This window comes from Hyperoodon ampullatus, assembly GCF_949752795.1.
Source record: "Hyperoodon ampullatus genome assembly, chromosome: 2".
Taxonomy (NCBI): Eukaryota; Metazoa; Chordata; class Mammalia; order Artiodactyla; family Ziphiidae; genus Hyperoodon; species Hyperoodon ampullatus.
Genome location: NC_136915.1, coordinates 442,868 through 458,062, shown reverse-complemented (window position 1 = coordinate 458,062; position 15,195 = coordinate 442,868). Strand labels below are relative to the sequence as shown.

The window sequence follows — 15,195 nt, the reverse complement described above, 5'->3', positions numbered from 1 at the left end:
GCCCAGGGCGGGGGCGGAGGCGGGGCCAGACTTAGGGAGCGGGTGCAAAGTGCCGACCCAGGGGAGACAGCCCCACGCAGACTCGCACGTACCCCCGGCCACTCACTCGCCCCCCCACCCTCCCGCCGCAGTCCGGCCGAGCGCTTGTTGCCAATCCCCCGGGTTGCCTAACGGCCGGATCGCTGGAACGCACGGGGCCCGACGGCTCCAGCTGCTGTTGCTGGGCCCACCCACACTTCCGACCGCCTGCCCGGACGAAGGGGGCGGGACGTCGGGGCGTTTGGCGACGCTCCCCGGCGGTGACAGCGGGCGGCGAGCGCGGGCGGCGGACTTTGGCGACGCTCCCCGGCGGTGACAGCGGGCGGCGCGCGCGGGCGGCGGACTTTGGCGACGTTCCCCAGCGGTGACAGGCGGGGCGGGGCGGTGGCGCGGCGGCCTCGTTCCGGGGCGGGCGGGCGCCGAGCGCGGCGCGGCGCGGCGCGGGCGGGCGGGCCGGCTGGGGATGCCGCTCGGGGCGCCGCGGTCCTCCTGCCAGTAAGCGCCTCGCGCCGCCGCAGCCATGACGGTGGAGTTCGAGGAGTGCATCAAGGACTCGCCGCGCTTCAGGTGCGCCCCCGGGGCGCGGCGCGGCCCTTTGTGATCCGCGGGGTCGCCGCCCCTCGGGGCACCCGGGGCCTCCGGGGGATGGGCGCGGGCGGGGGCGCCGGTGCCACCTTTGTGCCCGGCGCCGGGGCCGGAGGCGAGAGCAGGAGGACACGTCTTGTACAAAGCCCGCAGCGCCCCGGCCCGAGAGCCCGGAACAAAAGATGCCCCTTGTGCTGGTCGCCGCGCGCGGAGGGTGCGCGCGTGGGGCGGGGCGGCCGCCGGCGCGGCCACCTCTCCGTGGGAGTGTCCGCCCCGCTTTGTGTCTGCACCTTCGTGCTGGCCAGCTGCACAGGGCTGAGACCTAGCCCGGCGCTGCAGCCCGGCTGTGGTCAGGGTCGTCTGGGTGCGTGGGGCTTCTGCCCATGGAATCTGTCTTGGTCCTCGTGCCCAGAGCAGTCAAGGGGGCAGGCAGCTGGAGCCTCGGTTAGGGCCTCGGGCGGCTGCTTGGCAGGGGTGACCTAGGCACCTGGCGCGGTGGGGGCTGACAGAGCAGACTGGGTTCCAGGGACTGGTGGAGGTTCTGCGCTGTGGCCGGGCCTGGGTTTGTGCTTTTAGTCCTTCCTGGGAGTGCAGGCGGGCTTATCCGTGTGGACACGTTCATGGTGCGCGCGCATCTGCTTTAACGGGGCACCTCCCGTGTGTCAGGTGCTCATGCTTGTGCTCGTGCTCGGGTGCACACGTGTGAGTTCTGCCCCCTGCAACCTCCCTTGAGGTGCCAGACCTTGGACGTGAATGTGTGGGTGAGCTGCACCCCTGGACTGGCTGCTTGATGCGTGCGTCCAGACTAGTGCTGGGTGCACACACACGTGTGCATGTGTCACCTCTGGGTGTGAATGCAGATGCATAGCGGGTGTGTATCATAAAAGTGTGAGTTTAGGCAGTAAGCATATGTTAGTTTGTTCCTGTGTGGATCTCAGCGCGGGGTACGTGTTTATACACGTATCCACAAGTACACCCGTCTGCGTGTGCGTTGCGGTGCTGCGTGCATGCACGTTTGATGGCATGTGTGCGTATCTGCCATGCCTCTGCACGCTCGCACTTGGCCATGCGCTGGGTCTTTGGGGTGTGTTAGCCGGAGGGCCTGTGTGTGGGTGTCCGGGGGGGCCTCAGCATCAGTGCCCTTTACCCCTGACTCCCTGGAGCCAGCCCCTTGCCCAACCGCCACACAAGGGGTCAGCAACAAAGGCCGAGGAAGGCTGGATGAGGGGTAGGGGTCGGACCAGAGAGTGGCCCCAGGTCCTGCGCAGAGGGCTGCGGGCCACCCTCTGTGTTCTCCCATTTTCTGTTCCTGACTGCTTGAGGGAGGGGCTGTAAGCGACTCGGCACCCGTGATCCTGGGCCCCCAGCACGGCCCAGGCGGCGGGCGGAGGTGTAGCCAGGGCCTCAGCTGGGGACCTGGTCCTGGCCGAAGCACCGCAGCGTCACCCTGGCCCCCGGCTGCGGAGCCTCGTGCTCCTCCTCCCCGTCGCGGTGGGGCCCAGGCCCAGCTTGTCCAGTTGGATCAGGGCCGCTGGCACCCCATTCACCTCCAGGCCTTCCCTCCCACACCAGCCTGCTCGCCGGTGGCACCCACGGTGTGGCAGTGGGTGCAGCAGCGCCTGGGCTTTGCCAGGCTTCCTTTGAGATCTCGTGCCCAGCCAAGCCCGGGCTGAGGTCCAAGGAGATCCCCCGACCTTGGGCCACAGAAGCTGCACTGGGTGGGTTTTGGTTGGGCTGAGATGTGATGGCTTTTGAGGCTTTTCTGGGGTCCCCTTGTCAGCGCCGCTGAGGATGTAACCTGGACTTCCTGGAGGCCAGCCTGGGGGCAGGGGGTTAGGGCGGGGCCAGACAGGAGAGTGTGGTCAGCGATGCGGAGCCCCAGCCCTGGGAAGGGGGACCCTGCCTACGCGCTCTTGGCCTGGGGGAGCCCCACAGCCCCGGATGCACGTGGCTGGAGGGGTCCAGACTCTCTCAGGCCGGAGGGGTGCTGCCCACCCCTTGTTCTTGGTGCCCCCTCCCCTGGGTGGGGCTTCAGGCGCTGAGTCATGGCTCTGGTGGGGGAGCTGGCCTCACCCTCTTCCCCAGCATCCAAGCTGTTGAGGAAATCCTGGAGGGAGAGCAGGAGAGGGAGCCTTGGTCCATGGGGGTGGGGAGGAGAGACCTGAGGGGCGTGGGGCCCCCGGGACGCACTCTCTGCTGAGCGCCCACCTTGTCCCCATGAGCACACTTGTCAGCCTCTGGTGCATCCCACCCTCACCAGCTCTCTAGGGACCAACCCCCCATCCCGGCCCAAGGGTGACAGCTCTCCACGCAGCTGGCCAGGACAGTTGGGGTGGCTGGGCCTCCAGGAGCCGCGTCCCCGTCTTCTGGGTGGGTGGTCCTTCCCTTCTCTGGGACCCTCGGCAGGTGAGGGGGAGGGGGAGGCTACAGCAGCCGTCAGGGTCCTGCAGTCTCAGGCGGGGGCACCTGCGGGCCGTGGGCTACCACGGGTCCAAGCAGACGTCCCCTTTGACCCCTTCCTTCTCTGGAACTCAGATGCCCCTCAGCCCGTGGGGAAGGGATAGGGGCTGCTCAGAGAGGAGGAGGGTGGTGGGACGGTCCAAGGGCCCTGACGGGGCAGCCTGGCACTCACCCCATACATCCTAATTGAGGGCATCCCGAGCTGCACCCCGCGTGAGGGACTAAGTCCCTCCCCCCAGGCCTGGGAAACCCTGGAACATGCCCCTCCTCTGCCAGCTGCGGGGGCAGCGAGGGGCCAGCGAGGGGCCGCTAGACCTGAACAGCCTCCTCTCTGCCTGGCCCTGCCCTGGCCCTGGCCCTGCCTCTGGCCGGAGCTCCTTCCCTGTTGTCCCTGGTCCCCAGAAGGCCAGATGGGCCCAGCTCGCCAGCTGAGTGGGGTGGGGAGGGCAGGATCCTGGCCCTATTTCCCTATTTCCTGTTCCCGGAGTGTTGGGGGGTGTCACGTGCCTGATCCATCTGCCTCTCGCCTTGCCTTCCGGGATTCTCCGTCCACTGGCTTCTCTGGTGATGTCAGACATTAACTCTTCCCTCCCCAAGGCAGCCCCACTGGCAGGCCACCCCCGTGGGAGTGGGCTCCTCCAGGGTCTGGCCCACTGCTCCTGCCAGGCAGACAGGGCCCACTTGGTATTCTGAGCTTGGGGAGTAGGCAGGAGGTAGGGGCACGCCCTGCAGGCATCTCACGGGGCCACAGAGCTGCTGAGACGGGGGGGCTGCAGCAGAAGCTGAGGGGTGGGGGGGTCCAGATGGGGTTCGCGGTCAACCCTGAGCCCTGGAGAGGCGCAGGGCCTGGGCCGGGGGCGTGACCAGCAAGGCCCTGCATGTGCACCTCCACGGGGCCCCGGCCCCTCCCTCTGTGCTAGGGACCTGTCTGACCGCCCCCTTCCCGCACCCCACCCCCACCCCGTCCACAGACCCCAGATGGGGGCGTCACAGCCAACTGGGCCTCTGTCTGCCTGGGGTGGCAGTGGGTCCTGGTGGCTCTGCGGCTCTGGAGTCACGGTCCCAGTCCTGTCCCCTCCCCCCCTCCCTCTTCCATCCCCCCTCACCGCCAACCTCCACCTCCCGGTCTGTTTGAGGGGCGCGTGGAGGCAGGTGGGCCTGCAGGAGCCAGTGGCCATCGGCAGAGTAGCCCCTTCCCACCGCTGACCCCTTTGGGGAGGTGCCCGGGAGACGAGGCCGAGCTGAGTGGGTGGGGGAGGCTCGCTGCAAGCCGGGCTCCAGCCACCCTGTCCCTGTCGCAGGGCAACTATCGACGAGGTGGAAACGGACGTGGTTGAGATCGAGGCCAAACTGGACAAGGTGAGGGGGCCTGGGGGCACACGGAGGGCCCAGGGCGACTCTCCCTGCCCCCCGCGCGGCCCTGGCCCAGCTCACCCACGGCCACCAGTGTGAGCGCGAGTGTGCGTGTGCACAGCACGTGGGCCTGTCCATCACCAGCCTGTCACACCATACCGGGGTGTACATCCCACACACTCACCTGTGTCTGCCGGGTCTCCTCCCGCCAAGCCAAGCAGGGTGGGGGGCCTTGGCAGGGCGCGGGGGCAGCTGCCAGGGGGATCTGCCTCCAGGTGCCTGAGTTAGGGGCCAAGGGCACAGGCAGGAGCGGGAGGAGGGCACAGGCTTCAAAGCCAGAGGAAGGAAGGAGAGGCGGCGCCCCTGAGCCCCTCGCCGGCTGGCCCTGCTGACCCTTTCCAGGGCCCCACGCCGCCCCTGGCCCTGGGTTCCCTGCTCCCGGCTTCCCTCCCCCGCTCCCACCTCCCACCCTGGAACTGAGACCTGGGGCACGCCAAGCTGTCCCCCAGCGCCAGGTGGGCTCAGGAGGGTGGGCAGGCGGGCGGCAGTGGCCTTCCCTTCCTGCCCGGGGCTGCTGGGGGCAGCTGTGTCCTGGGCACTGACGGACCCTGAGCTGAATTCCGGCTGCCCTGTCCGGGTCCCTGCCCGTGTGGCCTGGCCTCTTGGTGGTGTGAGCGTTGCCCCATCCGTCGTCCTGTCCGCAGCTGGTGAAGCTGTGCAGCGGCGTGATCGAGGCTGGCAAGGCCTACGTCACCACCAACAGGCTCTTCGTGAGTGGCGTCCGCGACCTGTCCCAGCAGTGCCAGGGCGACACCGTCATCTCGGTGAGGGGGCAGCTGACCTCTGACCTCTAGTCGGGGGTGGGCAAGGGCAGACAGCCCCTCAGGGTGCCCTGGCCTTGGGAGCAGGTGGGCGTCTGCGCTGGGCCGCGGGGGCCGCTCTGCGGCCTGTGGGCGGGAGGTGCCGGACACCGGGGGCACAGCCGTCCCATCTGAGCAAGGGTCTTCCCCCACCCACCCACCCTGCCCCCAGGAATGTCTGCAGAGGTTCGGAGACAGCCTGCAGGAGATGGTCACCTACCACATGGTGAGCCCTGGCTGGGGGACGATGGGGGGGCGGGGGGGAGGAGAGGGCAGGGCCCCCCCCCCCGACTTCAGGATCCGTTGTCCCATCCACCCCCATCCCAGGCAGCCCCCGCCCCCACCCCTGCGGGCTCCCTGCAGGCCCCGCCCAGAGCTGAGCTGGCAGGGGCGGGCGGTGGGGGAGGCCACGTTTCTGCTCCTGCAGTCTGGCTGGGGGTGGGGGGCACATCGCTGAGACACTGCTGTGTCCCAGGTGAGGGTCGGACAGCCAGCTGGGAGGCCCCTCGACCCTGCCCGGGGCTGAGGGCAGTGGGGGCTTGGGGTGGGCAAGGCCTTAGAGGGTCATCCAGGGCCACCCGGCAGGGGTCATGGGCCAGGCGACGGAAGTATCTCCCAGGCTGACCCCACAGCTATCGTATGACTCCCAACCCCGCTGCTACCCGGACTGGGTCTGCGTGACCTTGAGCCCCTCAGGGCCCCCACTGTGGACACACAGAACAGACCGAGGCACACGTGGGTGGTCAGACCGTGGCCTGGAAACCAGAGCCCCAGACTAAACAAGGGGCCCATCCCCTGTAGGGGAAGTTCAGAAATAAACCAGCGGCGGATGGCTTGTTGTCCTGCCCCCGTGTGTCTGTCTGTCTGTTCCTGGTTAGGCCCCAGCGCTCTCTCTGCGTGGAGGGGTCTGATTCTGGGTCCAGCCAGTGCTGCAGGGAGGCCCCACCCTGCCCCCAGGCCAGATTTGGGAGCTCCGGCTGCATCTCCATCCCTCTTACTGCAGGGCTGGGCATCCCCCAGGTGGCCTCCCAAGGCCTGGGCGATGGGTGTCCCTCGGGACTCTGTGTGCGCCTGCCCTGTCCGGGCTGATGTGGGGTGGACCATAGGAGGGGGTCCATCTGGGACAGCGATGGCTTCTAGTCCGGCTGAGAGCCGGGTGGGGGGGACGGGCAGGTGGTCACAGCTGTCGCCTCTGGCCGCCAACCCAGGCCTGGGGGCCCGGGACCCTGTGAGGCTGGCTCTGTGAGGGTGGGGCTGGACGGGCCTTTCCCTGGTTCTCACCTGAGGGGACAGGGGCCTGGCCTCTGGGGTCATGTGGGGACAGACGCCTGACACCCGCACCCTCCTTTGCCCCCAGATCCTGTTTGACCAGGCCCAGAGGTCTGTGCGGCAACAGCTCCACAACTTCGTCAAAGAGTGAGTGGCCCCGAGGGAGGCCTGGCCTCTCCCGGCCCCGGGAGGTGTCAGGGTGACACCCACGCTGGAAGGGGGAGCAGACGCAGCTACGCTTGATCTGGGGGGGTCCGGGGCCTTGGCAGGGGTCTCGGCTCAGTGCTGTGTGTACAGCTGGGGACCCCCGAGTGGAGAGTCTGGAGTCCGGGGTGAGGCTGGGGGTCCCCCCAGGTTGGACCAATCCTGGGAGTGAGGTTGTGAAGGGGGAGGGGCCTGAGGAGGAAGACGCAGGGAGCGGTGGCTGGCGGGGGCGGGAGCGGGGCAGGAGGCTCTGGAGCACAGAGGGGCTGGGAGCAGGGAGGGCGTTTCCTAGAGCTGGGAGACCCTGTGTACACCCCCTTCGGACCCCCTGACCTGACGCCCACCGGCCTCCAGAGACGTGCGCAAGTTCAAGGAGACTAAGAAGCAGTTCGACAGGGTCCGGGAGGACATGGAGCTGTCCCTGGCGAGGAACGCCCAGGCCCCGAGGCACCGGCCCCACGAGGCGGAGGAGGCCGCGGGTGCCCTGGTCCTCGCCCGGAAGTGCTTCCGCCACCTGGCGCTGGACTATGTGCTCCAGGTCAGCCCCTGGGCGTTCCTGTGTCCCTGCAGACAGGGAGCTGGTGTCTGGAGGGGCCCCTGTGGCTTGAGACAACTTGAGATGCTTGGGAACGGACATGGGGGGCGGATGCCCATGCAAAGGCCTGAGGTGGGGATGGGCCAGGGACAAGCCAGGGCTGTGGGCTGCAGGGGGCGGAGGCCTCGAAGGCCTTGCTGAGGCAGGGCTTGGAGGGACTTGGAGCAAGGGAGAGAATTTGTGGCTTTGCCTATGGGAGGGACCCAGTGTCCTGAATTGCGACCATGAGAGCATGGATGGGCACCAGTTCAGGGAGCCGAAGATGAGCTGGAGGTCTCGGGGGACCACAGCACCCTGAGTGGACAGTGTGGCAGGGTCCAGGTCGTGGCCCAGCCTTGGCCCTGACACCCCTTCACCTGTTCACTCCTCCCCTGGCAGATCAACGTTCTCCAGGCCAAGAAGAAGTTTGAGATTTTGGATTCTGTGAGTGCTGGATGAGGGGGAGGGGTTGCCCTCAAGTATAGGCACGTGCCGCAGGCGTGCTGGGTGTGGGTGCAAAAGCTGGGGCCCCAGCCACTGCCCCTGGGGCGGGGCCTCACCTGCGTGCCCCCCACCCCCCAGATGCTGTCCTTCATGCACGCCCAGTACAGCTTCTTCCAGCAGGGCTACAGCCTGCTGCACCAGCTGGACCCCTACATGAAGAAGCTGGCGGCTGAGGTGAGCCTTTGGGGAGGGGGCCCTGGGGCCAGCTGGTCAGGGGAGGGGGTCCACGTCCCTCTCTGTGCCCTTCCCCACAGCTGGACCAGCTGGTGATCGACTCGGCAGTGGAAAAGCGGGAGATGGAGCGCAAGCACGCGGCCATCCAGCAGCGGGTGAGGCCCTGCAGCCCTGGCCGCGCCCCGAGGGGCCCCGGGTCCACCGCCCCTCACCCCGCTCCACGCGAGGACCTGGGGGGCCCAGCGCACAGACACGCAATCCGTCCCTCCCCAGGCCCACCCACTCTCAGGCTGACTCTGATCTGTCTTTGAACTGCAGTCAGAGGCGGGGGTCCCCACCCCCAGGGTCTCAGCACAGTGGAACGGTCACTTAGACAGCAGCGCCAGCCCCCTCAGCCCACAGGCGCTGGGGCTGCAGCTGGGACGGGGATCCTCCTGCGGCCTCGTCTGGCCGGCCACAGCTGGCCTGGCGCGGCCCGGGGCAGAGACGGGCTGCGGGGCGGGAGCTGACAGTCCCCAGCCGGCAGGGCGGGGGCAGGGCTGCACTCACTGGTTCTCTCCCTCCTCCCGCCTCCCCTGCTCTCGCCCTCAGACGCTGCTGCAGGTGAGTGGGCGCCCACCCTGGGGGGAGGGGGCCCCGGTGGGCAGGGCCTCTGCCCTTCCCGCCCCGCGGCGTTTCAGCACCAAGGACACCTCCACGGCCCCGGCGCAGCTCCCAGCGCGCGCGGCCCGCTCCAGCGGAGGTGGCTGAGCTGGGACCGCGTCCCCTGCGTCCCCTGCGTCCCCTTGGTCCCCTTCGGGAGCAGCTGCAGCTGTCCCTTCCCGCCCCCACTCAGCCGGGGGAGCAGGTGGCTGGGCCTCCTCTCCCACTGCCGGGCACCCAGGACAACGCTCAGTGTCTCCCCAGCCCGCGTGAATGGAGCTCTGTCAGGCTGGTCAGAGCAGCCCAGCTGGCGACATGAATGGGGGACAGCTTCCTTCCTGATCCCAGAGCCTGCTGCTCTGCCAGGCTGGGGGGTGGGGGCTGGAGCTCTCCGGGCCCCCAGCTGTGACGGGAGGCATCTGCCCCCACGGGGTTTCGGGTCAGGAAGCGGCTGTGAAGATCCCCCCTCCACCTTGCCTCTGGGGCAGCCCGAGAGGGCGGCAGTGTCCCCTCAGCCGCGGGTGGGTGCTCACTGGGGGCCGGGCTCCGACCACCCCCAGGACTTCTCCTACGATGAGCCCAAGGTGGAGTTTGACGTGGACGCTCCCAGTGGTGTGGTGATGGAGGGCTACCTCTTCAAGAGGGCCAGCAACGCCTTCAAGACGTGGAACCGGTAAGGGAGGGCCCTTCCTCAGGGGGTGCAGGGCAGACGTGGGGCCGGCCCGGCCTGACCCCTCCTGGCCCATCCCCCTGCCCAGGCGCTGGTTCTCCATCCAGAACAGCCAGCTGGTCTACCAGAAGAAGCTCAAGGTGCGCTGGGCCCAGGCAGCAACGCCCAGGGCCTTGGGGTGGGCAGTTGGTGGGGGGCGTCACAGGGCTGAGGACGCTGATGGGCACCAAGGCCCGAGTGGCCAGGGACCGAGGCCACTCAAGTCTCAGCCGGTCCGCGTCTCTTGAGTGGAGCAGTGGACGGGCGGTCGGTGCGGGGCAGGGCTGGGTGCTGAGTGCACGGGCCACGGCGGTGCCGCCCGCAGGACGTGCTGACCGTGGTGGTGGACGACCTCCGGCTATGCTCCGTGAAGCCCTGCGAGGACATTGAGCGGAGGTTCTGCTTTGAGGTCGTGTCGCCCACCAAGTGAGGAGGCCCAGCCCAGGGCGGGTGCGGAGGGAGCCCCTGCCCGCCCGGCCTGACGGCCCCCTCCCCACAGGAGCTGCATGCTGCAGGCCGACTCGGAGAAGCTACGGCAGGCGTGGGTTCAGGCTGTGCAAGCCAGCATCGCATCCGCCTACCGGGAGAGCCCCGACAGCTGCTACAGCGAGGTGGGCCCTCCAGCGCCCTGCACACGCGTGCACAGCTCTCGCAGGCCACACGCAAGCACGCGTGTGCATTGTGTGTACGCGCACATGAGTGTGCGTGCACACATGCGGGCGCAGGCTCGGGCCTCAGGGACCTCGGCCTGTGCCGGCACCTGCGTCTGGGGAGGAGGAGGGGCTCCGCTGGGCAGAGTGGGGCTGGAGCTCCCATAGGGCTGAGCGACCCCTCACCCTGTCTCCAGAGGCTGGACCGCACGGCGTCCCCGTCCACCAGCAGCATCGACTCTGCCACGGACTCCCGGGAACGCAGCGTCAAGGGCGAGAGCGCGCTGCGGCGCGTGCAGCACGTGGCCGGGAACGGCCAGTGCGGCGACTGCGGGCGGCCGGACCCGCGCTGGGCCAGCATCAACCTGGGCGTGCTGCTCTGCATCGAGTGCTCGGGCATCCACAGGTGGGACCCTCGGGTGGCAGGTGGGGCGCGGGGGCCGCGGCGTGCCCTGACTCCCCTCCCCCTGCCTCGCCATCCAGGAGCCTGGGCGTCCACTGTTCCAAGGTGCGGTCCCTGACCCTGGACTCGTGGGAGCCGGAGCTGCTGAAGGTGTGGGGGGCCATCACAGGCCGCTTGGTGGCTGGGGGCGGGGGGCGGGAGCCAGGTCTGCAAGCTTGGGGGGCGTTCGGTGAGCTGGGCTGATGCCCACACCACCCTCTCCTGCCAGCTGATGTGTGAGCTGGGAAACAGCACCGTGAACCAGATCTACGAGGCCCAGTGTGAGGGGCCGGGCAGCAGGAAGCCCACGGCCGGCAGCCCCAGGTGAGGTGGGGGGCAGCCTGGGCGGGGCCAGGGGACCCCCGGCCCACGAGTGCAGCCTCACGTCTGGTCCTGGTCCAGGCAGGACAAGGAGGCTTGGATCAAGGACAAATACGTGGAAAAGAAGTTCGTGCGGAGGCCGCCCTCGGCACCGGCCCGGGAGGCCCCACGGCGCTGGCGGGCGCAGAAGTGCCAGCGCCACCACAGCTCCCCCCGTGCGCACACCACCCGCCGCAGCAAAATCCGGATGGAGCCCGTCCCGTCCTCTGTGGCTGCTCTGTGCTCAGGTGGGAGGGGCTGGCAGGTGCGCCCCAGCTCACAGGCCTGGGCAGGACGTGAGCCTCCAGACCCTGGATCCCAGGGAGGCCGGGGTGGGGGGGGGGCAGGAGGGGTGGGCAGGGCTCACGGGCACCCCAAGCTCTGCCCACCGCCCACCGCGGCCTGGTTCCCGCCCTGCAGGCTCCACAGAGCCCAGGTTCCGCAGGGACTCCCTCTTCTGCCCGGATGAGCTGGACTCCCTCTTCTCCTACTTTGACGCGGGGGCTGCTGCAGCCGGTCCACGCAGTAAGTCCCCTGCTGCCCACCCCCCCATACACACCCCTGCTCAGCAGGGGCAGCAGGGCAGGGGCCAGGCACGCTCGCCTGGAGGGTGGATGAGTGCGGGACAGCCGCGGCCACTTGCTCAGGGACCGGAGGGACGGGCTTTCCTTGCAGGAGGGACTGGTCTGGGGATGGGGAGAGTTTGGAGGTCAAGCAGGGCTGAGGCTGGGATAGTGTCTCGAGGGGCCGGGGGTAATTTGGCCGCTGGCTTGGAGGCTCAGGCCATGACCCTCAGGAGTGACGTGGGCGCGTGTGCTGTGTGCACACAGGAATGTGTGTGTAAGGGCGTGACTGTGCACACGGGTGAACGCCTGTGAGTGCATGGGCATACGTGTGTATATGCGTGGGCGTGTGCCCATGCACGTGTGCACGTGCCTGCTGGGGGCCGGACCAGATCCCGAGAGACCGTTGTGTGCATCCTCCCCAACCCCTTCTGGAGCTCGGGGGGCAAATGCTACAAGTCAGCGCTCTACCCCCGTTAACCGTCTGTCAGCACCCACTGGCCTGGGGCATGTGGGCAGAAGGCGTAGGTTGGGGCCAAGAACTGGTCGGGCTGCTGGGGTGATGGAGGTCCCCTCGGGCGGCAGAGGGCGCCGTCTCACCATCCCTCAGCCTGGTCTCATCTGTGAGGGCTGCCCACGGGTGAGCAGGGCCAAGTTCGCTCGCTGTGGCCTGGGGCTGTGTCTGGGGCTTGGCAAAGACCCCACCTCTGGGCGGTGACCGCCCCGCCTGCACTGGCCACAGCTAGGGCTGACCTGAGAGGGCGGACTTCCACCTGTGGCTGTGCTCCTGGGGGACTGGCGATCCTGGCTCCCTCAAGCTGTTACTTGATTCTCTCCCCTTTCTTCCCATCCTGGGCAGGGCTCCCCTCTGCCTCACCCCCCAGCATCCCCCGGAGGGTGGGTGGGGTGCCAGCCTCCCCACAGGGCTGTCGGAGCAGGCAGAAGCGCTCAGGACCTCCTCTGCTTGCGGACCCTGCAGGTCTGAGCAGTGACAGCGGCTTAGGGGGCAGCTCTGACGGCAGCTCGGATGTCCTGGCCTTCGGCGTGGGCTCCGTGGTGGACCGCGTCACTGAGGAGGGTGGGTGCGCAGCTCCCCCGTCCCGGGCCACCTGTCCCCCACCGCGGGCCGGGTCAGCGGCCCTGACCGCCCCCTCCTCGCAGAGGGTGCCGAGTCGGAGGAGTCCAGTGGCGAGGCGGATGGAGAGGCGGAGGCCTGGGGCCTGGCGGATGTGCGCGAGCTGCACCCCGGGCTACTGGCGCATCGCGCGGCGCGCGCTCGAGACCTCCCCGCACTGGCCGCGGCTCTGGCGCAAGGAGCCGAGGTCAACTGGGCTGACGCGGAGGACGAGGGCAAGACGCCGCTGGTGCAGGCCGTGCTGGGGGTAAGTGGGTGCGGGGTCGCACCCTTCCACGGCGCGCACGCGGGTCCCTTGCCCTCCGCTGAGGACCGGGCTTGGTCCTGCTGGGGCGCCCAGGGTGGCGTCGGGGTGGGGTTGGGGGGTACGGGGGTGGGGGGCAGGGGCCCTGCAAGGGGCCATTTCTGTGGCTCTGCTTGGTCTGAACCCACCCCCCACCCACCCCCCAGGGTTCCTTGATCATCTGTGAATTCCTCCTGCAAAACGGAGCGGATGTGAACCAAAGAGACAGCCGAGGCCGGGCGCCGCTGCACCATGCCACGCTCCTGGGCCGCACCGGGTAGGTCGTGGGGGGGCCGGCCCTGCCCCCGCCCCCACCCTCCCCGCCCCCACCCCCCCTCACCCCCCTCGGGCCCGGGTCACCTGCCAGGGCCCGCCCCGACCTGCCCCTCCGCCCTCAGCCAGGTCTGCCTGTTCTTGAAGCGGGGGGCGGACCAGCATGCCTTGGACCACACGCAGCAGGACCCACTGAGCATAGCAGTTCAGGAGGCCAACGCAGACATCGTCACGCTGTGAGCACAGCACGGGGGCGGCGTGGGGGGGGCGGGAAGTGGGCGGCGGGTGGAAGCGCCTCATGTGGCCCTCCCTCCTCCAGTCTCCGTCTGGCGCGCATGGCCGAGGAGATGCGTGAGGCTGAGGCGGCCCCCGGCCAGCCGGGCCCCCTGGCTGGCAGCAGCCCCACCGAGCTCCAGTACCGCAGGTGCATCCAGGAGTTCATCAGCCTCCACCTGGATGAGAGCTAGGGTGGCCGGGCCTTGGCGGGACCCACCGGCCCATTTCCTGAGAGCCCCGGAGCTCCTGCAGCCTCGCTGCCGGCTCCACCCCCCTCGGCGCTGCCCTGACCCCCACGGCCCGGAGCAGGACCCCGGCACTGAGTCTCCTGAAGCTCCATGTCTCCCCCGGGAGGTGCTGCATCACCTCACCCAGGGACCCTGTGTCTTCGGGTGACCCCTCCCTAGGGGGCCTGGGTTGCTCGTGTCACAAACCACTCTCAAGGCCCCACGTCACCTCGTGCCCCTCTCTGCTCCCCCAGGCCCGTGTCACCTCGTGCCCCCACTTTACTGCCCAAGAACACTGACCTGCTAGTAGGGCCCCTCCCACACCCCCGGAACCCCTCCACTAGGCCCTGGGGCTGGTGGCTGGCCACCAGCACGTGGCGAGGGCAGAAGGGGCCTCCCATCCAGGGGATCAACCCGCGTACCTCACTTAGTGACCCCAGCATCCGGACTGGGCTTCTTGGGTGCTTGGGGGGCTCCGGCCTGGGGCCTCAGCCCTGGCTGGGTGCGGATGTCCCGAGGCCGTGTGGCCGGCCACGCAGGCCCTCGGCCCCGCAGCCCCACCCATCCCCCCCCTTCCCACAGCGGGTGGCAGGGGTGTGGCTCTTCCCACCCCTACATGCGACATCCTTTGTCACGGACTGAGGGGTTTTTCTACAATGACCTCGTTCTCACTTTGTCTCGCGTCTTTTCTCTGGACTCAAGGACCACTTTGACGCCCAGCTCTGCCTGCTGCTAGGGGAGGCGCCTGCAGCTCAGCCCTGCCCCCTCGCCAGCCTTTCCCCGCCCACACCTCCGGCTCGGCCCATGGGGCCTCGGCTCACTCCCCAGGGCCCTCTGATGCCTTCTGCATTCCCCTTCCCAGAGCCCTGGGGCACCGGCTGGGCCTCTCCCCGACTCGGGCCCTCGGCCAGGCCAAGGCCAGTTGGTTGCTCACTATGCAAAGACTGCCCAGGGAGGCCCCGTGGGCAGCAAGGTGGGTGCGGACTGGGCTCCCAGCTCCCTCTCCTGCTGGCTGCGGCCCCTAGAGAGCCTTCCTCTCTCCCTGCTTGAGCTCTGCCCCCGCCTCCCGCCCCACTGCCTGCATCAGGGCCTTTGCTGCGGCCTCGGCTGGCTGGCGGGACCCGCCTCCGTCCCAGGTCACAGTTAATAAACGGCCGCCTGCACCTGCCACCTCGCCTCGCCCACCTCACTCCGCTCTGTCTCGGCTGGGGAGGGGGGGTCCTCTGTGTCCCCTGCTTTCCCCAAGGGGAGGCCCTGTGTGGGATAGCACCAGTCGTGCCCCCAAAGCACGTAGTAAGCCAGAGCCCTGATGGAAGCCAGGGCTGCTTTGATTAAAACCAACTCCTGACACCCCATTCCCTGGCCCCTCTGCCCTTCTCTGGATGGACACCAACGGGCGAGGATGCTCTGGACCTGGCCTTGTCCCCTGGGCAAGCTCTGGCCCCATGTCCTCCCGTTCCCCAGCTCCCACCGTGTCCGTGACTGAGGATGTGGAGGTGTGGTCTGAGGTTTTCAGCTCCCTCAGGGGGTGGGGGGTGGGCGCGGCAGGACACACTCCAGCCACCAGGTAGAATCATCCATTTTACTGCACAGTGGGCCCAGGTCACTGAGCG

General features: G+C 68.8%; 1 protein-coding gene across 1 annotated transcript; it reads left to right on the top strand.

Moving 5' to 3' along the window:
- Positions 1 to 559: 559 nt before the first annotated feature.
- ACAP3 (ArfGAP with coiled-coil, ankyrin repeat and PH domains 3) lies at positions 560 to 14,750 on the top strand (the record flags this gene model as incomplete). The annotated part of the gene is made up of 24 exons (XM_079697219.1): positions 560 to 606; positions 4,386 to 4,443; positions 5,142 to 5,261; positions 5,470 to 5,523; positions 6,655 to 6,713; positions 7,125 to 7,308; positions 7,744 to 7,788; positions 7,927 to 8,022; positions 8,103 to 8,177; positions 8,614 to 8,625; positions 9,225 to 9,337; positions 9,423 to 9,474; positions 9,699 to 9,799; positions 9,873 to 9,984; positions 10,221 to 10,429; positions 10,507 to 10,576; positions 10,695 to 10,789; positions 10,868 to 11,073; positions 11,246 to 11,350; positions 12,368 to 12,466; positions 12,550 to 12,770; positions 12,974 to 13,083; positions 13,205 to 13,315; positions 13,399 to 14,750. 24 exons carry the CDS (start codon positions 560 to 562, stop codon positions 13,544 to 13,546), a joined length of 2,502 nt encoding a protein of 833 aa, XP_079553345.1. The 3' UTR covers positions 13,547 to 14,750.
- Between the last annotated feature and the right edge of the window lie 445 nt (positions 14,751 to 15,195).